The following is a 24727-nucleotide window of genomic DNA, read 5'->3' as shown; positions in this document are numbered from 1 at the left end:
TTCAGGCCTGTAGCTCTAGAAAGGTAACATGCAATCACGTTAATCAGTGAATCAGATGATTGATCACAGAATGTTTTGTTTGTTGCAGTGCAAAACAATACCAGCTGAAACACTGGAACCTTCCTTTCCCTGCAGCTGCCAAAACAGACCAAACTCAGTTGGTGCACGCATATTCCTAATTAGAGGATGTCATATAACATTACGTACATTTTTGTCCCTCTACCTTTTAACCCAACATGGTGCCAGTGTCATAAAGTTGCATACTGTAGCAAAGTGATGACTAAGCAAAGATCTCCATCTGTTGAAGAAGACTATTATTAGCTTTACAATAGCCGTAAACCATATAAGTGGATCTTGAGTTGAGACTGTGTTGTTACGGGACGTGCGCTGAAAAAGCATTGGGACAAATTCTAATCCTACTTTCACAGCCCTGTTGGTTGATTGTTTCTCTAGCAGTCTGGAAAAAGCTGTCACTAAGCACACCGGACATATTTTAATAACCAAACTGTCTGATCGACAAAGTCTTTTTATTAAATAAAGCTTTATAATGGGTGTGGGAGATGACCATATTAAAATGCATTATATTAGAGGCAGTTGGTAGTATAGAATAGAAATGGACTATGTTTGTATTCTCATAATAGCAGTTGCAATGAATAAAAGTGAGCCGTACAATAGTGAACATCAAAACTTCTGCTGAGGCAAAAATACACTCCTACAGTACTTTGTTGTCACATAAATCCTAAATGCAGGCATTGCTTAGGACGTGATATAAATGCAAGTTCCAGGTTCTTTCAAGGCCCTCATTGAGGGTGGAGTCAGAGGTTTGAAATCAAAGGTTTCTCAGTTATTATTTGTGTGATTATATAATAATGAGGATGAAACAAGACAACGGAAAAAAAGGATGACAGTGTATAGTGGAGCAAAAAGAAAAGGATGAACATTACTGTCCTCACAGCATGTTACCTGTTAGTCACAGTTATATCACAGTGATGTGCTCCATTGGTACGGTAAGCTGCTGTGAGAGTGAAAAGCCAGAGGCAAGTTTTAGGAGTTAGCATGCTAACCTACAGCAGCTTCAGATCCAGATCCACTGATGCTGCTTGGATTCAATATGATCACAGTCCTCAGAAGTCTTTATCCCAGCCAGACAGCTCATCAGGAGGCTCCTCTGTGTCAGGAGGAAACAAGTCAAAGTGACTGTGATCCATCGGCCCCTTCAGCTGCAGAAACAAGGAAAGTCATCATCAAACCATGGCATTTAGTCAGCACGGGATCATTCACAACTTGCTCAGTGGCAGAGCTGGAATTCAAAAATGACAAGTACAATAATATTTAAAAATTAAAAGTTTCCATACACTTTTGACTGTCAGAGACAGTTTGGTCACTTTCATCCATTTGGACACAATAATGAGGTACGTTTGGAGAAGTAGTTGGGTTATGGTTCCAAATGGTTGCGCCATGCCCGGTGTAGTAACCAGTAATATAAGAAATAAACATTTTCTTATTAGTTCAGTTTTATATAACATTGAAAGCTATCTAAAAAAATAAATGATAATAGAAGGTGAGTTGCTACTTCCGTGCTACTTGGTATGTTCGTGGGACAAGGCATGTCCTCTGAGTTCAGTTACTCATCTTTCTTGATATTGTTCCTCCTTATGTAGTTCTGGGAAGAACTTTTAATCAGAGAGAAAGATCTTCACTGGCTGCTTTTGTTCTGCCTAAACAAACTAAATAAACAAACTCTCTTTCTTTTCATGACTGAATAAACAAACTAACCTTAAAGGACAACACAATGTATACTGTTTTACTTTATATTTGGTGGACCCTGCCACCTTTTTAGCTTCAAACAGTGTTCTAGAGACCTTATTTTCCACTGAGAACAGCTTGTTTATTCAGTTATGGAAAAAAAACATAAATGTTTTATTACCTCATTAATATTGTAAACATTAAAATTCTGAGTTTGAATTTCTTCTCCAAAACTACATAGTGCCCCTTTAAGGTCAGAGGTCATTGGGTCTGTGTGTGTCTCTGTGCACCCCAATACAGGCATAAAGAACCTGTCTATTAAACCATCAAATTGTTTATTAAATTGTTTTGTTTATTCATATATTCTTGTGTTCGGTCCTCTACAGCCGAAAACAGACATTGGCCGCGTTTCCCAGATTCGTTAAGAAGCTCTTAAGTGCTAAGATCTTCTTAGGAGCGCTCTTAAGAACGCTGTGAAAGAAGGATGTGTTTCCCAGAGTCGCTCTTAGCTTAAGAAGATCTTTCACTAAGAAGGAAATGTAAGATCGAGCTGACCCACTCTTAACAGCCTTCTTAGCGACCAAATGCTCAGTGATCAAGCGCGTCAGGGAAATTTATATCCTCCACTTTGCGAAATAATAAAACAATGCTCAGTGTTGAAATGCGCTCATAGCTGCGGACCACTGGCGCAAGAAAAACAAATAAGAAAATGGTAGATGAAAAAAAACCTTTTTATTGAATTACACGTTTAACTTTTCCGCAACATCTGCATATATGAGTTTATAGTACTACACATAAAAAAAACAACAACCCTGTGGCATTTCACAGATATCAAGGGAACAGATGTATTAAACTCAGCTGAACCTCATCCAGAGAGGCTTCCCCTGCTACTCTGCGTTGCCAAAGTCCGCGCGTGTGAGAAACCACGGCTGCAATACAGCACATTCTCCCTGCGAACCAACAGCGTCGCCGTGCGCGAAGCCAGACGGTTTACATACCGGGCTGTCCAGGCAAAGTACCGGCTGCCCCGTGCGGAGATCCAACGGCCGTTGGATCTCTTTGCCTGGACAGCCCGGTCTGACAGCGCGCGCACACACACAGGCACTTATGCGCTGATAAAGAGGTGGGTGATCGATCTGCCTGGCATCGATTGATTCAGCACAGCAGCAGCGCGGTGGACAGCTCCCATTAAGAGCTTCTTCAGAAGCTTCTTTGGCTTGATCTTAAGGTTCTCCTAAGAAGGCAGTTAAGAACGCATCTGGGAAACACCCGTATCTTAGCGCTCCTTCTTAGCCGAACCCTTCTTAAGAGCCTTCTTAAGTCCTTAAGAACGATCGAATCTGGGAAACGCGGCCATTACCTGAGCTACTGTGATTCAACAGTTTGGGTCAAGCATAGAGAATGCAATCAATGAAGCCAACCAGTCAGAGGCGGAATAGGGCGGATCTTATGAGAACCATGGGAGCCATAATAACAGGAATCTCTCTTCTTGAGCATTATGATTGCACCCTCTAGTGTTCAAACAGAACAATACAATGATGAGGAGAGATAGAGAATGCATTGATACTGATATGAGCAAAATACCCACGTGATATGCTTGTTGATGTCCTAACAATCCCACAATGGTATCACAGCCTTTTTTAAACATATCATGAAATTCAGTATATCGTTACATCCCTAGTAAATACTGAAGAATATTTGTTTCATTTTTGCTTTGTTTGATTTGGTCTAGCACTAGGTCATTGGTAGCTACTAGGGGTGTGCAGAGCAGCCGATATTTGTATCTGTATTTGTATTTGTTGAGGGGGGGAAAGTATTTGTATTTGTATTTGTATTCGAGTAAAATTCAAAATAGGCGTAAAAATATATATATTTTTTAGTTACACTAAATTTAGTTAATTTTCGTTAAAGTGTAAGTATTCTTTAATTATCCATTATAATAATTATGGATATGCAATATTGGTTGATGTTTTTCCATAAATCCAGCAATGAACATGTAACAAGGAATTTCATTGAAAAGAAAATAACATAACAGCCATTACCTCATCCATGGTTAAACCAACAACTAATAAAATATCATTGTGAACATTATGAACCCCACCACCACCCGTCCTTGTTGGAGGACGTTGAACAGACAGAATAAAAACAAATGATACTTAAAAGAACTGTTCTTTCTAATGCACAGAGCTCCAAGAACTAAACTTCTGTAATCTGTAAATAATATGACATAGTAGCCTATAGCTAACGGTCATTATGCTTCTGGCCTCTACCTGGTCTTTTTACTAAACTTAACCAAATCCTTTCTTCATTGCCTAAAACCCAACCAAAGCACTGAGCAAAGAAATTTTTTTTCTCCCCTGGTCTGCTGTCAGCAGGGTCGCCGGCTGCAGCAGACTCGTGCCCGTGAAGTGGGCTCAAGCCGCGTTCAGCCGCGCTCGAGCGGAGCGGGGGAGAGAAACAATGTGAATTTCTTTTACTCTGTCGAAGATCTCCCAACGGAGTGAGGGACAAAGCAAGTGGGACAGATCTGCCCAGTCCCTGAGCAGCACGCGTTTCACAGACAAGCCACAACGCAGAATGTAAACAACGTCACCTTGTTCAGCAGCACCATGGACAGCTGCGGGGGCGGGGGGGTCGGAACAGCGGTGTTTTGACGCCCCCACCCCCTACTCCTGAACGTCACTCACTCACTCATCCGGGCATGTACTGCGGTCTCATGAGGAAACCTAGCTTTTTGATATGATGTTTTTCTTGTTTCCGAATACAAATATTTTTTAAAGTATTTGTTCGATAAGTATTTGTAAAAAACACGTTATTTGTGCCTTTCCGAATACCGTATTCGGGTTCGGCTCCACCCCTAGTAGCTACAGTGTTCAGCAGTGTTGAGGAGAGCCAAAAACATGAGAAAGAGGCGCAGGAAGAGGGAACAGACAAGGGCACATTTCTTCAAAGACCCCTTCCAGTTTGTGAAAGATCTGTTCACAAAGGAGAAAAGAGGCAAGCTGGTAGCATCGAAAAAAGAACTTGAAACCCACCAAAGGAAAACCCACATTGACAATGGACAGCCTGAACAGATTACCCTTCCACTTGACATGCCACTAATACATCCCCCAGAACACCAGCTGGACATCAGCCCTCCTAACCCCTAGATTCCACCAGATATGTGTCTAGTCCGGCTCCGCTCTGTCACAGCTCCGCTGCGGAGCTGATAGGTTTCACTCTAGTCTATGTGTTAACTTCCACTGGCTCTGCTGCGTTGCATATCTGCTGATACGCAGGGCTTCTATTTCTGCTGGATGCCAGAGGACAATGCAGCAATTCAGCCAAATTTAGCACAAAGCAGACAGGAAGTCAGACACTGAAACAAAAATCCCGTTAATTTTCAAAACAAAACACTCCGTGTTGATGCCAGCACCAAAATCTCAAAAAAGAGACAAATACAAGCACTTCTTCTAATCCTTCGGTTGGGAACACTTCTTGTTGTTGTGTTTATAACACATACGTATAACTGGGGACACGTGTGGTAATTATCGTGGGAACTCCGGCGGTGCTGCGCCATGTTGGATTCCAGTGGCATCTTTCCCATAGATCCCATACAGGCTCTACAAGAATGTACCAGACATTTTACGGATCCTGTGGAGGCTGAAGGTTGTGTGGCAGAAACAGGCCATAGGAGGGGGGCAGGAGGCATCCTAATTCCAAAAGAAGGGGACTTGGCTGACATCAGCCAGTTTCACCAAATCAGCCTCCTGAACGTTGAAGGAAAAATCTTTTTCAGCATAGTGGCTTTCTACCTGGAGGGGTTTTTGACACGTCAGTGCAGAAAGCAAGAGTTCCAGGCATCTCTGGGTGTTTGGAGCATGCAGACATGATATGGCATCAACTTCAAGCCACTAAAAGAGATGGAAGAGATCTCCAAGTCATGTTCCTGGACCTCGCCAATGCGTATGTCTCGGTTCCTCACAACCTCTTTTGGACTCAACTTCTTCACCTCCCTTAATAAAACCTACTTCCAGGATCTGCACAGCTATGCCTAATGATATCAGAGTACACCACTGCATGGCAACATCTGGAAATAGGTATTATGGCAGCATGCACCATCTCCCTGCCTTGGATAACAATGGAAGTTATCATCCAAGCATCACAGTGTGTGGTGGGAGGAGAGCAAGTAAAAACAGGCCTCTGGCTCCCTCCTATCAGGGCATACATGGATAACAAGACCACATTCACCACAACCAAGGCATGCTCCAGGCAACTGCTGAGAAAGCTGCAGGAGAACATCGAGCGGGCCTGGATGAAAACAAAGTAGATCAAGTCCAGGAGCATATCAATGTTCAGCCATCAGCGGCCTTGAGAGTATTGACAAGTCCTGGCTCCCTGGCAGGTTGAAGCTCTGGTGCCTTCAATTCGGTCTCCTACCCCAGCTAATGTGGTCAATGCCAATCTACGAGGGCCCAATCTCAAAAGGCGACAAGCTGGGGAGGTTAAGCTCATTCATCAGAATGATCAGTGGCTGGGTCTCCCAAGAGCCTCATCAACATCTATGGAAAAAAGGCATCCTGGAACTTACCATCTCCAGTCTTTCGGAGGAGTACAAGCAGCAAGTTGCACAAAGGACGTTTCTCAAGCAAAGCAAGGGCAGTGGATCAGATGGGAGGGAGTTGAGAAGAGAAAGATCTCCTGGAAGGAGTTGTGGGACATGGAAACACTTTGAACGAGCTACATCATACGAGCCACATATGATGTCCTGCCATCTCCCAAGAACTTCAGCCAGTGGTACAGCGAAGACCCTACATGCCCCTTCTGTCGATCCCCAGCAAACCGGAAACACATCCTTGTTGGCTACAAAACAAGCCTTACACAAGGCCTTACATATGGCTGCACAACCAGGTGCTGAAGTACCTGCCTCCTCATGCTGTCATCCCAGCCTGCATCAGCAGGAGGGTTTGCATAAAAAGGTGCAAAACAACACAAGGTTCGTACTTCCAATCCAGAGGCAGGGCGTCTGGGAGTGGTCGGGCCTGGAACAGAGGCTCTGCTTCCCACCTGAGATCGCCACGACCAACCTCAGGCCAGACTCATGCTTTGGTCCACATCTTCGCACCATCTACATCATAGAGCTTACCGTGCCCTGGGAGGAAGCTGTGGACGAGCAATGCGACATCATCAGCGACATAAAACCTTGCCAAGCAGAGTTCTTAAATAAAACCTAATTGGCCATGGATCATTCACCGAGGCTTGCTCAGGAGGGCCTTCTTTGGGTGAGGGTGTCTAGTGATAATGGCAGGAACACCTGATGATTCCAGGGTACACTACCGATGATGTGTCCTAAATTTCAACCCCTACAATGTGGAATATTTAACCCTAAGCGGCAATAACAGGCAGGTCTTCATCATTCCCACTCACAATGGCAGGGTCAGTACGTTTACATGTTGTTAGAAAAAGTTGGACTATTGTGTTAGTCCGACTGAAACTTGACTTTTAAAGTCCATGTAAACATGTTAGTCTGGCTGAAATTGTACTAAATTGAATTTCTCAAAGTTGGACAAACACACCCAGATAGTGCGGTTGGATGTTGATTTGCTCTTTTATGTATATGCCTTAATCAGACCTGAACTGGCCTTGGCGTTCTGCGCATGCACCACAGTCCCCGCACTGGGCATTGACCCAGAAGTCGCCCATGGCATAAATCCGTAGCAGGAAGCCGGAAAAACAAAAGAAGACATCTACAGAGGTATTAATACAATATATATTATGTAATGTACTGTAATGGACAGATTGCCAGTGTAGCAGTATGAAGTTGTGTATGGTGGGTTTCAGCTGTTAGGCTATTCCCAGCCAATCGCTATGGGAGAGCACCTTATAAAGGCAGGCAGAAGGCACCTGGTTGTCCTCTTGCTTGACGGCGCCTGGGTCACGTCACTTCCTGGTGCCCTCCACTTTGTCTTTCGTTTGGTGGCAGGTAGGCTGGCAGTGGTGACTGCAGTCTGGTCTCACGCTGTCCATCCAGTTGTTCATTCTGGTTATTTTATTTCAGAGGCTCGCTTGGGTGTTGCTGCTGGCTGCACGCTGCTCACCACTCACTGTGTGCCGCTCGCTGTGTGTCGTTGACTGTCCGCTGCTGGTCGCCTTGGTGTAGCCGATTGCTTTGCTCCATGCCGTGCCGACCGGGATTGCCTGACCGGTATGTAGCACAGTGACCTTAGCTTCCTCCTCCAGCCAAGTTGCTCATATCTGTTCTTTTATTGTAGGGTAAAGATACCTGTGTAGCGGCACAGCACCCACTAACCTGTCTGCAGGAAATCACTGCTGCTTTGCCTCGCTGCTTTGCTTTGTTGCTATTGCTTTGTCTCATTGCTTGGCTTCACACTGCTTCGCCTCCAGACTTTTATTTGCACACGCTGTCGCGGTGCTCTAACGCTGTGTGCCTGGCTCCCGGCTGCTCACTACAGCTGGCTAAGCACTAGCTTCTGCTCCTTCGTCCAGGTCTTGTTTCAGCGTAACATGTACGGCAACGCCGTATTGCTGTGTATCGGACCTGTCACCTCTTAAGTTTATTTTATTTTATTTGTGATTAGTTGCTCTTTATGGCATTTTCTTTATTTTTCTTCTGTAACAATTGGTTTCACTGGAACCTGTAATTTTGACTATTATGTTGGCTTTAGGTTATTTTGGTCCATGTGAGTTGCAGGTAAATTTAATTTGTGATTACGTAGATTTTGTTAATTCAATTTGATTTGCTATTTTGTTAATTATTAGATATTTCGTATGTTTAATTTCTTGATTTCTTATGTGTGTTTTGTGATTAGTTGCATCTAATTTCTTTTGTTTCTCACCTGCTGTCCTCTGACTCCCCCCATTCAGGTGCTGAGCCTAGGGTGGCGGATTGGTGTCCCGGTGGCGGTGTCCCTCTTGTGTTAGCACTTATTTTTGGGTTGATTTTGTTTCACTTTCATTTCACGTGTGGTGTTCCTGGGATACCCTTTGTTTTGGACCCATCTGTCCAGTAAGTCTCAGCCCTGATTGGCTCCCCTTTTTGCCCCAGTGAGTGACTTCTTAATGATGGAGCTTTAATGATTTTGAAATTTAACCATTAATATTTTTGTAACAAGAAATGCTGTCTCCTCCTCACTTGTAAGTGAGTAGTGCCTTCTTTGGTTGAGAAATAGTCCTTTAAACAAAGGGGTACCTGGGTGAAACCCCCAGGGTGGCGTTGTTTGCCGTGAAATTCATTCTTAATCAAGTGCTGCCCAAAGCACGCTCCTCGTGCCGCTACACCAGCAGTTCCACTCATGGACACTCAACCAGATGTTGTCGAGCCACTGCTGCAGAAATGGCCTACAGTTTGGACAGAGTCCACTGGTGGAACCAAAGTCGTCAAGCACAAGATTCTGACTACAGATGAGCTTCCTGTGCGAAGGAGGCTTACAGGGTGTCTCCGCAGAAGCAAATGGTTATAGATGAAAAACTTAAGAAAATGCTCAACAATTGGGTCATAGAGCCTTCCTCTTCTGCCTGGGCCTCCCCAGTGGTCTTCAGAATCAGAATCAGAATCAGAATTCCTTTATTTGTTCCGCAAATGGGGAAACTTCTTTGTCGCAGCAGCCAAAGGACAGTAATTACAATAAACAATAATAAAAAGTAAAGAATAAACAATATAATAAGAAGATAAGAAATAGAATTGACTCGTATATACATAATATTTACAATATGAACACTGTAGTAATATTTACAGTATGAACAGTGTAATTATAAACAGTGTGGTATTTTTATTTACAAACAGTAATACATATGGGTATTTAAAAAATTTCCAGTTAGTGCAAACCAAAATGTATATGGGATATGTGTAGAGTTTTTATGGTATAGTGCACATGTGAAGTCTACTGGGAGCAGTGCTCGTTGTACAGTCTAACAGCAGCAGGAAGGAAGGACCTGCGATACCATTCCTTCACACACGTGGGGTGTATCAGTCTGTCGCTGAAGGAGCTGACCAGTGCGGTGATAATGACCTGCAGGGGTTGGGACAGCTTGTCCATCATCCTGCTCTCTCCCACCACCTGCACTGGGTCAAGAGGGCATCCCAGGATGGAGCTGGCCTTCTTGATAAGTTTGTCAAGTCTCCTCCTGCCTGCTGCCGAGATGCTGCTGCTCCAGCAGACTACACCATAGAAAATGGCTGATGCCACCACAGAGTCATAGAAAGTGGTCAGGAGTGCCCCCTGCACTCCAAAGGACCTGAGCTTCCTCAGCAGATGGAGTCTGCTCTGACCTTTCTTATATGTTGCTGCAGTGTGATCAGTCCAGTCCAGTTTATTGTTGAAGTGAACTCCCAGGTACTTGTAAGACGTCACCATCTCAATGTCCATTCCCAGGATGTTCACCTGTGTGCAGGGTTGTTTGCGCCTGCGGAAATCCACCACCAGCTCTTTGGTCTTCCCGGCGTTGAGCTGGAGGTGGTTCTGCTGGCACCAGTCTACGAAGTCCTTAATAAGTTCTTTGTAGGCTCTGCTGTCCCCGTCCCTGATGAGGCTGACGATAGCAGAGTCGTCAGGGAACTTTTGTAGATGGCTGTGGAGTGTTTGGTGGGAGAAGTCTGCAGTGTACAGGGTGAACAGGAAAGGGGCCAGGACTGTTCCCTGTGGGGCCCCCGTACTGCAGACAGCCGTGTCCGACACAAAGTTCCGAGTCCTCACATACTGTGGCCGGTTGGTGAGGTAGTCGAGGATCCAGGACGTGAGGTGTTGGTCCACCCCCGTGAGCCCCAGCTTGTCCCCCAAAAGTGCAGGCTGTATGGTGTTGAAAGCACTGGAGAAATCAAAGAACATGATCCTCACAGTGCTTCCAGGCTTCTCCAGGTGGGACAGTGATCTGTCCAGGAGGAAGATGATGGCGTCGTCCACTCCAATGCCAGGCTGGTAGGCAAACTGGAGTGGGTCCATAAAAGGACCCACCTGAGGGCAGAGATGGACAAGGACCAGCCGCTTCAGGTTCTTCATCAGGTGTGAAGTGAGAGCAACTGGTCTGTAGCTGTTTAAGTCCTTTGGTGATGGATCTTTGGTACTGGTACCACGCAGGAGGTTTTCCACAGCAGTGGCACTTTTCCCAGCTTCAGGCTGATGTTGAAGATGTACTCCACAATCCTGCACAGCTGGTCTGCACAGGACTTGAGGAGCCTGGAGCTGATCCCATCAGGACCCGTGGCCTGATTCTGTCAGAGATGATGAAGCCTTCACCTTCATCTTCCTCAGTCCGTTCCTCACTTGGATAGTGGAGAGGGACAGATTGGAGCAGGGGGGCTGAGTGTTGTGTAGGGGAGGTGGGTGATGTCAGCGGGGGGAGTCTGCAACATGAAAGCAGTGGAAAGGGAGGTAGAGGTGAGAATGGGGCAGGAAACAGGGGGGATGGAAGAGGTGGTGGGGGGCAGCAGAGATGACTGGGCCGGGGGAGGGGTGGGTGTCTGGTCAAACCTATTGAAGAATAGGTTCAGGTCGTTCACCCACGTCTGATCCCCCGCCGCCTGGGAGTCTGGTTTCCTCAGCCCTGAGATTGTTTTAAGGCTTTTTCAGACTCCCCTGACATTTCCTCCTGTAGCTGTTCTTCCCCTCTCTGATCTTCTTCCTCAGCTCCTTCTGCACAGCCTTTAGCTCCTCCTTGTTTTCTGACCTAAAAGCCCTCTTTTTCTCCTTAAGGAGAGCCTTTATGCCAGGATTAATCCAGGGTTTGCTGTTTGAAAAACACCGTACAGTCCTGGTGGGTACAGTGTTATCAACACAAAAGTTAATGTAGTCCGTCATGCAGCCTGTTAAACTGTCAATGTCCTCCCCATGAGAAACACACAGTTCTTTCCACACAGTTGACTCAAAGCAGTCCCTCAGAGCCTCTTCAGACTCCTCAGACCATGCCTTAACTGTGCGGGTATCCACTGGTTGCCTGTTGACAAGGGACTTGTCAACAGGCAGGAGATGCACCAGGTTGTGGTCAGATCTTCTCAGGGGAGGGAGGGGGGATGAGTTGTATGCCTCCTTGCTGTTGGCATAAAATAAGTACAGTGTTTTATTGTCTCTGGTGTGGCAGGTGACATACTGTGTGAATGTGGGCAGGGTTGAGGACAGAGAGGCATGACTGAAGTCCCCAGAGATGAGGAAGAGGGCCTGTGGGTGCTGTGTCTGCAGTGAGCTTGTGACTGAGTGTAGACGGTCACAAGCTGCATCAGCGTTAGCAGAGGGGATATACACAGTGAACACGATCACCTGTCTTAACTCCCTCGGGAGGTAGTACGGCCTCATGCTAACTGCTAAAAGTTCAATGTCCTTACTGCAGACCTGTTCTTTAACAGTGATGTGCCCAGAGTTACACCATCTGTCATTAAGAAACACAGCCAGCCCTCCTCCTTTCCTCTTACCGCTCTCTGCCGTCCTGTCTGCCCGCCGCATTTGAAAACCGTCCAGGTTAGCGTCCGTGTCCGGGGTCAGCGCCGTTAGCCACGTCTCAGTGAGCACCATGATGCTGCACTCACGGTAGTCCCTCTGATGCCGGGTCAGCGCCGTTAGCTCGTCCATCTTGTTGGGGAAAGATCTCACATTCCCCATGATGACAGACGGGAGAACGGGTCTGTAGCGTCTTCTCCTGCTACGGCGAGCAGCTCCGGCACGGCACCCGCGTCTCCTCCTCTTCAGCTCGCACGGGACATCAGGCCACTCGTGCGGCGGCACCACGGCACTACTGAGGGCCAACAGCTGATCCCTACTGTAAACAATAGGGCCGCGTACAGGCTCCCCGGACACGGCGGAAAACAGCAAAAAAAGCAGTAATATGACCAGAGCAATAAAAACGACTCTGGTCTCCATACTGCCCGGAGAGAGAGCTCCAAAAAGAAGTAAACTAAAACAGTTAAAAAGTACGAAAAGTAATACAAACAGAAGAAAAAGCTCAAAGGTGAGCAAGAGCTGCTGTAACAGGCTGCCACTCACGTGGCACCATCAAGAGAAAAGCGAGGTAAGATGGGACTCCCCATTTCTGTGTAGACTACAGGAGAGTTAATGCTAAAACACATCACAACGCTTATCCAATGCCACTAGTGCACCAATTTGGTGCCCTTAGGCAAGATTTTGGCTGGCGCCCCGTTGCATCGCAGTCAATTTCACAATCAATTTTCATACACTCGCACAGAAACTACATGTATGTATTCAAAATTTTATTTCTTTTAAGTCAAAAATATCACACCAAATAAAAACTGAAGAAAGAAACAAGTGATAAATTAAAAATACAATATAAATAAGGTATTGCACAAACATATTAAAGAATATTATATTTACATACAAAATAAAAACAGTGTATTCTTTGGGAGGAAACCTTTTGCAGCAGAAGCAGTGCAAGCTATCATTCTTTTTTGAGTACATCAGCCAGCTTCTTTTGATTTTTTTCCCACTGACAAGGTAAAAAAAACAGTCATGTGGACACTTTCTCCCATCTACTAACTGTAACTGTTTTTTATTTGAAATGGTCCTCTGTGAACTAACTCTCTTCTTACTTTGTCAGTTAGAAGAGATGGCCAGTCAGCAGGGTCTATTGGTGCAGCCTTTAGTCCTGATGCTGTGTCACTCTGGTGTGCTGAGGTAGAGGACAGGAGCACCTGATGCTGTGTCACTGGCGGTGGTGGTGAAATATTTTAAAAGTGCATCTGAAGAGAGAAGAGAAGTATATGTGACCACTGGATGTTACATTTTAATAAAAAACAGATGCTTGGTGTGTGCTATACATAAGACTAATATAGACTAATAATGAAAATACAGAAGATTCATACAACTTTATCGTCATTGCAATGCAATTCAGTCTAACCAGACTGCAAAAAGCAGTAAAGTGCAGTGAAATCTATATATATATATATATATATATAGGCCTATGTAGCCTATGAATGATATGGGAAAGCTAAGGTATGGAGTATTAACAGTAATACACTTTAACTGCACTTTAACACTGATGTAAACTTTAACAAACATAAACTGTGACACAATAAACCAAAGGCTTACAACTGCCCTATTACTTATAAAGGGGATGGAAAACTAATAGCATTTTAACTGACATACACGCAGGAAAACACAGCCAACAGGTTAAAATAACACCTGAACAGGCCTGACGTTAACTTTCCAAATGTCCCTGATGAATTTAAGGTGGAGGAACATTAACTTACATCGACTCTAGCTATCTATTTACTGATTATTAAACAATGCTACTATCATCCGAAGTAAGCTAGCAAGTTAACACTCTGCTCCAACAACGGTAACTACGATCATTAAACTATTTCTTTAGTTTCTTTCACTTCGTCACATTGAAGTTACTGTACCTCTTTCTTTTCCACGTTTCTTCCTCTTCTTTCTTCTTTTCCTTCCCTGGGCGCCGGATGGTTTCAGTCTTTTGGACATTGTGGTTCCGCTACAGTATCAATAAACGTCTCTCTTGGGTCACGATCCGGTCAGATTCAGGCAACTCGCCTCTCGACCCCGCCCCCCTCCCTCACAGAGGGCAGGTACAGTGCAACGAGCCAGCCAGGAACCCAGAAGAAAGGCCTCTCCATTATTTAATAGGCTTTGCTATGAAGTTATGTTGCTGTGGGCTTATATAATATTTCGAAATAATATTAGTAATAGCACTGGTAAAAAATAGTATTATTATTATTTTTTTCTTCTCCCCCCGTTTGCGGCGCCCCCTGTGGATGACGGCGCCCTTAGCATTTGCCTATACTGCCTGTACCCAGGGCCAGCCCTGCACTAGTGCATGAAATCCTGCAGTCCATGCAAGGAGCCCAGTATTTCAGCTCTCTGGATCTCCAGAGTGGGTACTGGCAGATGGCGATGGATGAGGATAGCATCCAGAAGACTGCCATGATTACGTACTTAGGCTTGTTCCAGTTCAAGGTCATGCCATTTGGCTTGAAGAATGCTGGTGCCACTTTCCAGTGGTTGATGGAATGTGTCTTGGGGGATCTGAAGGGCAGAATCTGCTTCGTCTATGTTGATGACAATCATTATCTTGTCCAGAACTTAAGAGCAACATCTGCAAGATCTGGAGGCCGTGTTCCAAAAACTGCACCAGGCCCATCTAACACTGAATGTAAAAAAAATGCCATCTCCTACAGACTCAACTCATCTTAGATACCTACCATAGATGATATTAGATCACTTTTATCCAAAGATCAAAATCTCAATTTTATCACTACAGAACCTTTGTTTTTACATGAGGAAACACTAGAGAAGTTTGTCCCGGTTGATGCTGAGATGCTTGGCAAAGTATCTTCCCAAATAAAACCAACAACCTGCATTTTAGATCCCATTCCCACTTCCTTTATTAAAACATTTTATAGCTCTTTTATAGATGATTTCCCCTTATGAAGAGAAACAATTTAGATCCCTCCATACTTTATCATTACAGACCAGTATCCAATCTACCATTTTTAAGCAAAATTTTAGAGAAACTTGTTTTTAATCAGTTTAATGATTTTATGATCACCAACAAAATCTATGAAATGTACCAATGAGGTTTTAGGACAAACCATAGTACTGAGACTGCACTAGTAAAAATTGTAAACGATCTCAGGTTGAATTTGGACAGGACGAAACCATCTACTTTAGTACTACTTGATTTAAGTTCAGCCTTTGATACAGTAGACCACTCAATTCTTTTAGACAGCCTCCACAACCAGGTTGGAATCTCTGGTACTGTTTTTAACTGGTTTAAATTTTATCTCACTGACAGTAATTTTTTCGTGAGTATGGAGGGATACTCATCGAAGAGCTACAAAATTAACCTTGGTGTCCCCCAAGGCTCAATTTTCACACAAAAAAAATATCACACATCTATACATGTTGCCACTTGGGAGCGTCATCAGGAAGCACGGCATTAACTTACACAGTTATGCTGATGACACACAGATGTATATCGCCATGTCTCCTGATGACCGTGATTTAACTGTATTTTAGATATGAAGTCAAGTATGGCAAAAAAATTTCTTCAGCTCAACCAGGACAAAACCAAGGTCTTAATTATTGGTTCTGAAGCTCAAAGACAAAGGGATTAATATAAAATTGAACACCCTGGCATTAAACCCGACTTACCAGTAAAAAAGTTATTTTAGATTCAGACCTCAGTTTTAACCCACACATCAGAAACATAACTAAGACAGCTTTTTATCATCTAAAAAACATTGCCAGAGTGCGACCGTTCCTTTCCAAAGCCAGTACAGAGACACTAATGCAATCACCTGCCACATTGATTATTGCAACGCTCTACTTTCTGGTCTCCCAAAAAAGAACATAGCTCAGTTACAACTACTCTAAAACTCTTCAGCATGGGTGTTGACTAATACCAGAAAGAGAGCGCACATCACACCAATTTTAAAGTCTCTGCACTGGCTACCTGTCTGCTTCAGGATTGATTTTAAGATCCTTTTATTAGTTTTTAAAGCTGTTAATGGCATTGGCTCAATTTACTTATCAGATTTGCTTTTATCTTAATAACCCTCCTCCCGCCTTTTAACTATTCCAAAAGTGCGAACAAAAACTCATGGTGAGGCGGCCTTTCAGTACCACGGTCCACATTTGTGGAACAGCCTCCCAGAGGACCTGAGGGCACTGGAGGATGTTGATACTTTTAAGAGCAACCTTAAGACCTTCCTTTTTAGGCTGGCTTTTAGCTGAATTCTATTTATTTATTATTTTTTATCATGTTTAAACCTAGCTTTATTATATTTATCTATTCACTTACTATTCATTTATTTATTTTAAATAAATATGCTTTAATTCTGTAAAGCATTCATAGCATATTACGATGTATGAAAAGCGCTCTATGAATAAAGTCTGATTGATTGATTGATTGATTGATCTTTCTCTGCCATGTAGTTTTAGGGAAGGGAGTGGAAGTGGACCCCACAAAGGTTGATGGCATATTGGCTTACCCAGCTCCCACAGAGTTAAAAAGTCTCCAGAGGTTCTAGAGGTTGGTGGGTTGTTATCACAAGTTCCTTCCTAGGTTAGGGGATATTGTGGCTCCATTCAACAACCTCAAAAAAAACAGGGGTGTTATGGGAATGGTCTGCTCAGTGTCAAGCTGCATTTGAACATTTAAAGCACTTATTGCAGTCACCACCGGTGCTGGTGGTTGTGCCAACTGTGCTAGTGCTAGAGTTTCTGTCATAATTCCACAGCAGTCCATTTGGAGGACATTTAGGGAGGATGAAGACACTCCTGCAAATCTTGGAGGTAGCATGGTGGCCAACAGTCCACAAAGATGTCTGGAGTCATGCTTGCCATACCTGTCAGCAGTATAAAGGCTCTAATGTCAAGCCAGCTGGTCATCTCCAGACAACGGATGTCAAAGCACCTGGCAATATGATAGGAGTGGACATGGGGCCTTTCCCACTCAGTAAGGCTCGGAATTCAGTTCTGATGGGGGTTGATTACTACAGTAAATGGGTGGAGCTTTTCGCTCTGAAGGACGCCAAGACGCCAAGGGTGTGTCAAAACCCTGAAAAATTACATCTTCACACACTGGGGGGTACCCACCTACCTGGTGACAGATGAAGGCCCTCAATTCACAAGCCAACTGATGTCCAGCCTGTGTGAATCCTGTGGTGTGGCCCAAAAGTTCACTACAGCATACCGTCCCCAGACCAATCCGACAAAAAGGGTTAACAGGACCCTGAAAATCATCATCGCCTCCTTTGTAGGAAACCATCATCAGGATGAGGAGGATTTACTATCAACAGAACAGTACATGAGACCGCTGGTGTGACACCTGCTGTGTTAGCCCTGGGTCGCAAACCTCTAAGGGCCCACTAGAGTGTCTCATACACAAGACTCTTGCACCCAGCACATCTACATACCATGTACCATGTAAGGGTCGCCCAAGTCTACCTTAATGTGTGGTAATTATGGTGGCTAACATGTTTTTTGTTTAGTTTTCCTGCCATAATTGTAAGTGCCATAAAAGGTTAAATCTTATCAGGAACCTATGATAAGTACATGTTTTCACTGTTCGCTGTGCAGCCCATTTGCCACTTCTTAACTTGTTTGGTATGTGGCGTAAGGTCAACCAGATGACGGCCAACTAGCAACTATCTGAAATGGTGCATATCGCCACCTACAGTGGTGGAGTTGGACATACTTCCCTCAATAAAAGGAAACATTTTCAATCAATGTATCTATTTAATGTGTCATAATGTAATGTGTATGTAATGTGTTTATTAATGACCCAAATAATGGCCACAAGATGAAATGCATTGGACTAAAAATTACTTTTTTCTTTAATACTAGTGCTACTAGAGCAACACAATGCCTTGAATATTTAATCAAAACCATGAATTTTTCCCTAACCATATGAAGCCCAGGCTAGAAAGAGATAACAATGAATAATTGAAACTACAAAACTGTATTGATATTGTATTTACGCCAGTTGTTTTGATTGACACTGGGATGAGCCAATTGCATGGCCTGCAGTATCTAGATGTAACCAACCAGGTGAGACTCCCAGCATTCCTTGCTGGCTGATCTGAGATCATTTGTTTGCTGTCAGTCATCTTGCTGCCCGTGCTTTGGAGATTTGCCTACTTTGCCCAGACTCTATGCAGGCTGAGATTATACATGTTTGTTTAAATTCAACTCTGCTGTCCTGACAGGTGTTGATAGAAGTTTTGAGAAGTAAAAGAATGGAAAGTTCGGTAGCCACTAAGCTAGATGCTAACAGATGTAATGTAAAATGCATAATGTGACACTTTGAAAGTTAAATGTGACTATGATAAGGTCACAGGGTGTTTGCAAGTTACTGAGGATGAGTTTAATGCAAGTTTTGCTAAATGTTTATTCTAGTTTGTTAAATTTACTCTCTTGCTGTAGCGTTTAGCTCTCCCACACAGAGCTTAGTGGTTCACAGTATAGTCAATACAATAAAATGTCATCATCTGCCTTATATGTGAGAAAGATTAACAGTGAATTAACCTTAAAACAAGGTAATTTTTGTTGTGAATAGTGTTAATACTGCCCAGAGATGGCTATTTCGATTAACTTTGCAAGGTAATTGAGTTTGAGAAATTATAATTTTGTTGTACAACAGAGCCAATGAAAATGTGAATTGAATCAGAGGTTATACTAATGCTTGGTGATGTTTCATGCTAAGTGCTAGATGTGATGTATAGCTTGAATTTATACTTATGTGTGGGTGTAACTATATATTGATGTGTGACCTATCCCTAGGTCAGGTTTTGGTAAGCGGCGGATTTCTGGACTAATCCAGCATCCAGAAGAACATCCAGTGAGGGGAACACCCATCAAAGAACGGATATTAAGGTTAACTGGATGGCGAGCCAACCTAGAGGATCTTGAGAGGGATCATAAAGACTGTTTCATCCAAAGATGGACATCCTTGCTACTTCATGGTGCAGTAAGACAGATAAAAAGAAACACACACACCTGGATTGGGCCCCAACGATTGATCCACCAATTACCAGCTCTCACCAACGCTAAAAAAGACTGGACTCTGACACTTTAAAGGGGGTTTATTTCATGTTATTTCTTTGACCACAACCTAATGATTTTTGTGTAAGAATTGTGTGGGACACTTTGTGGACTTTGTGGTCCAATCAGTATTATACCTTCCATTCAATATGCTCAGACCTTTGTGCAGTATTCTTACATTTTCCATTCTGTTTTGTAACAAATTATTTCCTAATCAGCGTGCCAGTATTCTTTACAGAGGAAATACAGCAGTTGATCACATTCAATAAACTTGTAAATTCTATCAAACTGGAACAAAGGTAAAATCTCACCTCTCTCCTCAGTGGAGACTGCAACTTGCGACGCCTCAAACCCTCCCAGTTGAAGCCTTGGAACCACCTACAGACCAGATTAACCAAAAAAATCTCAGAGTTGGACTCAAAACTACAACTTCCATCATGCTTTTAAAAAACATAACCAAATACGAACCACATAGTGCCCCTTCAAGTTTTAGCAACTGTTAATGATTACTCAATCAATCAGCTTACATTTTTAAGTGATATATACTGTACTGCACAGTACATGTCAATCAATCAATCAATCAATCAATCAATTTATGGTGGATAAAACTCTGAAACTGTGGTGGTGTGGCATTCTCACAGCACGGTAGGACACATTCAAGTGCTTCTACTGTACAGATCTAATTTTTCTTTATTAGGCAGAGGTAAATTCAACCAATGAAACTGAGAAACAAACAGTATCATTTTCAGGTGATAATCTTGAGTATTTGTAGGATGGTCTTGATATTCTTTCATATTAAATTTGGGGTGAGCAACTCAGGAGAAAAACAGTTAATTGTTGAGTCTCATTCCCATGTCATCAGTATTTGACAACCTTTGAATGAGACTTGACAATCACTGACTTTCTCCAGGATCCCTCACCCCACCTTTAATGATCATTACTAGTCACCAAAAAGAGCTGAAATAGGACAGAAGCAGGTGTCTTTTTCTTTGTTTCAACTTTCCTCCAGCCAGAGTGGTTACACAACATTTAAGAATGTTCTAGCAGTCCTAATCTAAAAAATGTGTCTAAAATTAGACACAATTTTTTCTCTTATCTATAAAATACAAGAAAGAATTGTGATCAGAAATCCTGACCTTATGTTTATTCAAAAATAACTATGAGAACTGCCCTCAGCAATGCCCCCAGCAGGGCATGGTTGCAAAAACACCAGAAGAACTGATGAGGAAAAGCAGTGGGTGGTGCCTGTGAGAGCTGACCAATCAGAGCAGACCAGGCCTTACAGAAAAAAAGATGTATTTGGTTACAGATACATTCACATGTCTCACACAACATCCCTCAGGTCTTGAGTGAAACTGAAAGCACAAGGGTGTATTCTGTAAGATTAAATAAAAGTCATCTTATTAGTATTATTTTCTATTGTCAGTATTATTATTATTATTATTATTATTATTATTATTTATTATCATTATTATTGTCTGCATATGTTTGTTTGTTTTAATATTGTGAAATTTGGATTACGTTACTGACTACAGATCTTAATTGGTAATTAGTAACTTTATTGTTAAACATTTTTAAAGTAACCCTCCCAACCATGGAGCTGTAGAGATATATAACTGTAAGAAAAATGTTTAAAAAAAAAAAGGAACAGCCAAGTAACACTTCTGCAATTTTCAAATATTATGTACTACCCAGAGCTGAGACTTTCCCCCTGAAAGATTGTGCCTGTGATCTGTTATATAGCTGCCTCCGTCCTAATGCTCACAGGGCTGGCCTTAAATTGTCTGGTTCTGGAGAAATACATTGCATTAAGTTCTAAGCTTTTTTAGAAAATATTGGGTTACTATGCCATTAACTACAACTTCTTATAACATTATTAAATGCACTGTCATCAGGCAGCAACCAGGGAGGGGACGAGATGCAGCAGGGGGCCACAGAGAGCACGGAAATGTTGATGCTGCCACTCAGGATAACAACATCACTGTTGAAGAATAAATATCTTCAGTGACTTCATATATCAGCAAATGTGTTAATCAATATGTACGTGGTACGTGGTAATACGTGAGGATGGATCCTCATTTACAATAAAAATACAGGGTAAGTAAGGTTCAGATTCCTTCAAATTTTCACATGAAATGACTTTTACAAATATCTTTGAATCCATTTGATGCAGATGATAACCATTCAAGATTAAGACAGCAGCTCAGACAACTTATTTAATGCTTCAGTTGCAGATGAAGGCTGTCTATAAACAGCGACAACTATTTTAGTATTATTTTGACCAATTTCAACTTTCAAAGCTATAAAATCAAAGAATTTTGTAATTGAAATACTCTATACTTTAAAACAGCAACTGAGAATCTAGATTTAATATAGACAGCCAATCCACCTACCTACAATTCTATATAAGTTATAATTAGTAATAGCAACCTCTGTAACCCTAGTACTTTTCTTTAGCCAGGACTCAAAACAGATGGGGTTGTGCAATAGAGGAAGAGGGGTGTGATCGGGATGTGTACTTGTGCACCTGTGTGTGAGACGTTAACACTTAGTCACGTGTGTGTGTCTGCAGCGCATGTTGCAAATTAGCACACAGCATTTGGCTACTCCATTTGTCGGGATGAATCCCATCACTGCAAAAAAGAGAGCAATGTTCCCAAAACAAGTTAAACTTGTCTATAAATCCTATGTTGTGGAGCCTGCTGGTGGACTGGAAAGTGTGGAGGCTAAGGAGTCTGAAAAAATGACCCACTCCGCGGCCGAGGGATGCGATCGGCCAGAGATAAAAACATACTTGCCAGTGTTCTTTAAGACATCAATGAGGAGGTTAAAATCAAGTTTTGAGTGTTCACTCCTGGTAGCTTGTATCATTAGTCCCACAATGGACTATGATACGTGTGATGGAAGTTGGGAGTGCGGGAAACAGGTCCAAAAGTTTATCCAGGATGTCGGTGACCTTGGTTCCGGGGAGGCAGTGGGTGATGTCGTTAACAAACCAAATATTCCTGGTTATGGAGTCGCCAACCACTAATGTAGTGAGTGGAAAAAATGGACGAGGAGATGATAATCACGGCCTCCTTCAGCATGCTACAGCAGTCCTGTCACGTAGTCGAGTGGCAACCCCCATGTTCAATGCTGCCCAAAGGTGGAGAAGGCACAATAGTGATGGGAGGAACCACCGTGGGGTCAGGACCAGGTGGAGAGGGGACTAGAGCCTCCACCTGCAGGGTCGAGTAGTGGCTGGAGAGGGTTAAGGGCTAAGGAGAAACCCTAGCCAAACTGCTCTTGCAGCTGTGGCTGTAAGATTATAATTGTAGCTCAAAATAATAGTATTAATATGGCATTGATAAAGCCTATTATGCAGACTAATCGACCAGGGAGATGACCTCATAGTCAGTACAATAACACAGTGAAACCTCTCCCTGATCAGAAAGAGTGGGTCTATTAACACACATATTAATTAAAGGGAAATAATGAGTTGTAAGTTATGTAAAGCATTAGCCACAAACAACGACTTTATGGTCGAACATTTATTTACTTATCTAAAGGCAAAGCCATGACAACAACAAAACACAAACTATACTATGGCGACAAGACATAACACAAAGACAAAAAGGTTCGGGGTTTGGAACAGGTGTAAATGGAGCTGTGTTCAGTAACACAATAGAAGTGAATGGAGGAACCTTAAAACAGACAAAGTTCAAAGCTGAGAGTACTGAAAGTAACCAGAAACAAACCAGGAAATCTGAGTTTGAAATTAGTGAACCTGTCCTAGCCTACACTTGTTGAAACTGTAAACCATCAACCATATCATTCAACACTTGTAAAGTTTTTATACTTGACGAGGCTGCAGAGAAAGGAGGATGCAGCTGGAGGGGGTGTTGTGGCGATTGTCTAGTTGGCCTTTGCTGGTGTGGGGTCCTGCATGTCTTGCTCTTTCTCACTCTATTTCATGCACACTTTGTAAAGTGGTGCAGGCAGTCCTTAGTTTCTTCATTCCTGACTTTGTGGAGTAAGGAATCAAAGGTGCAGCAGGCCTCTGGTGCACCATGCATATAGCTGAAGTCTGGGCAGGGGCCGAAGAGCAGACATATGCTTTGACTGGACAGCAGCCACAGAGATATTTCCCTCGATCATCTCTCTTCCGGAGCACTGATATCTGGTGGTGGATATCATCCTGTAACTGTGAGTAGGCATGTTTGCAGTCCACACACACAGACATAGCTTATTTTCAGTCCAGTAGGCCTTGCTCCCATAAAACCACAGGAGTGGTTAAATGTGAAGCTAAATGTAATCCAGCGATCGGTGAAAGAGCAGAGGGTGGCAGTCCTAAGGGAAGTCCATGCAGGTGATTTGTTCAATCACGCAAACAATGTCCAACAGGATAAAATCAGAAGGTCCGATTGAAAGAAAGGAGTGAAATATCCAGGATCAGTTGACATGATTAAAAGTTATGACAGAAAACCCACTAAAAACAGATAAAAATGTAAAAGTTAGAACAAGACTTAAAGCAGTTTTGTGGGGAGCAGAGGAGGAGCACTGCATGTCGCAGAGACACATACAGTATGTGGCTAAGTGTAAACCTGATTTAAATGATGTGATCACAAAGAAAGTAAGATCATTCCCCAACCAGAAGGCCTGGATGAATGGAGAAGTGAGGGGTCTATCCAGAGCCAAAACAGCTGCCTTTCAGTCAGGTGACCAGGAAGCATACCACACCGCCAGAGTCACCATCAGCAGAGACTGGAGAGGGACCTCAACACCAACAGCAATAAAGATCTGTGGCAGGAGATTCAAAATGTCACAGGCTACAAAAGCAGAAGCGCCCCCATCATGTGTGAGGCCACACTGCCGGATGAGCTGAACACATTATCTGCTTGCTGCGCTTCATTGCAACACTCTGCAGCTGGATAACACAGACCCCAGGGAGTTCTGATTGGCAGTCACACCTCCTCTATGTAAGTGCTCAACACAGAAGCCCTCCAGGGCTGTGTGCTCAGCCCCCTTCTGTTCACACTGTACACCCATGACTGCACTACTAGACATCAAGAGAACTCTATTGGATCACAGGTCTAACTTGTGGGGGGGAAGCTAGGCTCCCTAGGAGGAGTCAATTTTGGTTTTGTTTTTATATTTTCACTTTTGTGTGGGTTTTTGTTTTCATGCCCTCTCTTGTTCTTTGGAGAGTGGCGGTTTCATGGCGACAGGGTTTTTGGGGTGGGAAGGATCTCTCTCAGCATTTTAATTTCACATTTTGGTCGGCCGGCTGCACTGTAGGTTGTTTTTTCACCCTACATCTTGTATGTATCACAACACTATCCTCTATTGGTTACTATGAGTAGTATGCATGTAATCAGCTGGAATGTAAATGGACTGAATGGACAAATTAAGCGTATAGCCTGCTTAGACCTCTTACGCAGACAACATGTGGACGTTGCCTTTATTCAGGAGTCCCACTTAAGAACTATAGATGTCCG

General features: G+C 43.2%; 1 protein-coding gene across 1 annotated transcript in view; it reads right to left on the bottom strand.

Annotated features, from left to right (window-relative positions):
- Positions 1-610: 610 nt before the first annotated feature.
- prkg2l (protein kinase cGMP-dependent 2, like) overlaps positions 611-24727 on the bottom strand; it is a 93490-nt gene continuing 69373 nt past the window's right edge. Inside the window, exons 18-19 of the mRNA XM_084375825.1 lie at positions 19562-19628; positions 611-1220 (exon numbers count right to left, since the gene is read on the bottom strand). Of these exons, the coding sequence (XP_084231951.1) occupies positions 1125-1220; positions 19562-19628 (163 nt within the window). The 3' untranslated portion in view covers positions 611-1124. The remainder of the gene's footprint in view (positions 1221-19561; positions 19629-24727) is intronic.

Source organism: Pagrus pagrus, assembly GCF_965226575.1.
Source record: "Pagrus pagrus genome assembly, chromosome: 15".
Classification (NCBI taxonomy): Eukaryota; Metazoa; Chordata; class Actinopteri; order Spariformes; family Sparidae; genus Pagrus; species Pagrus pagrus.
This window is presented reverse-complemented; position numbering and strand designations above follow the sequence as displayed.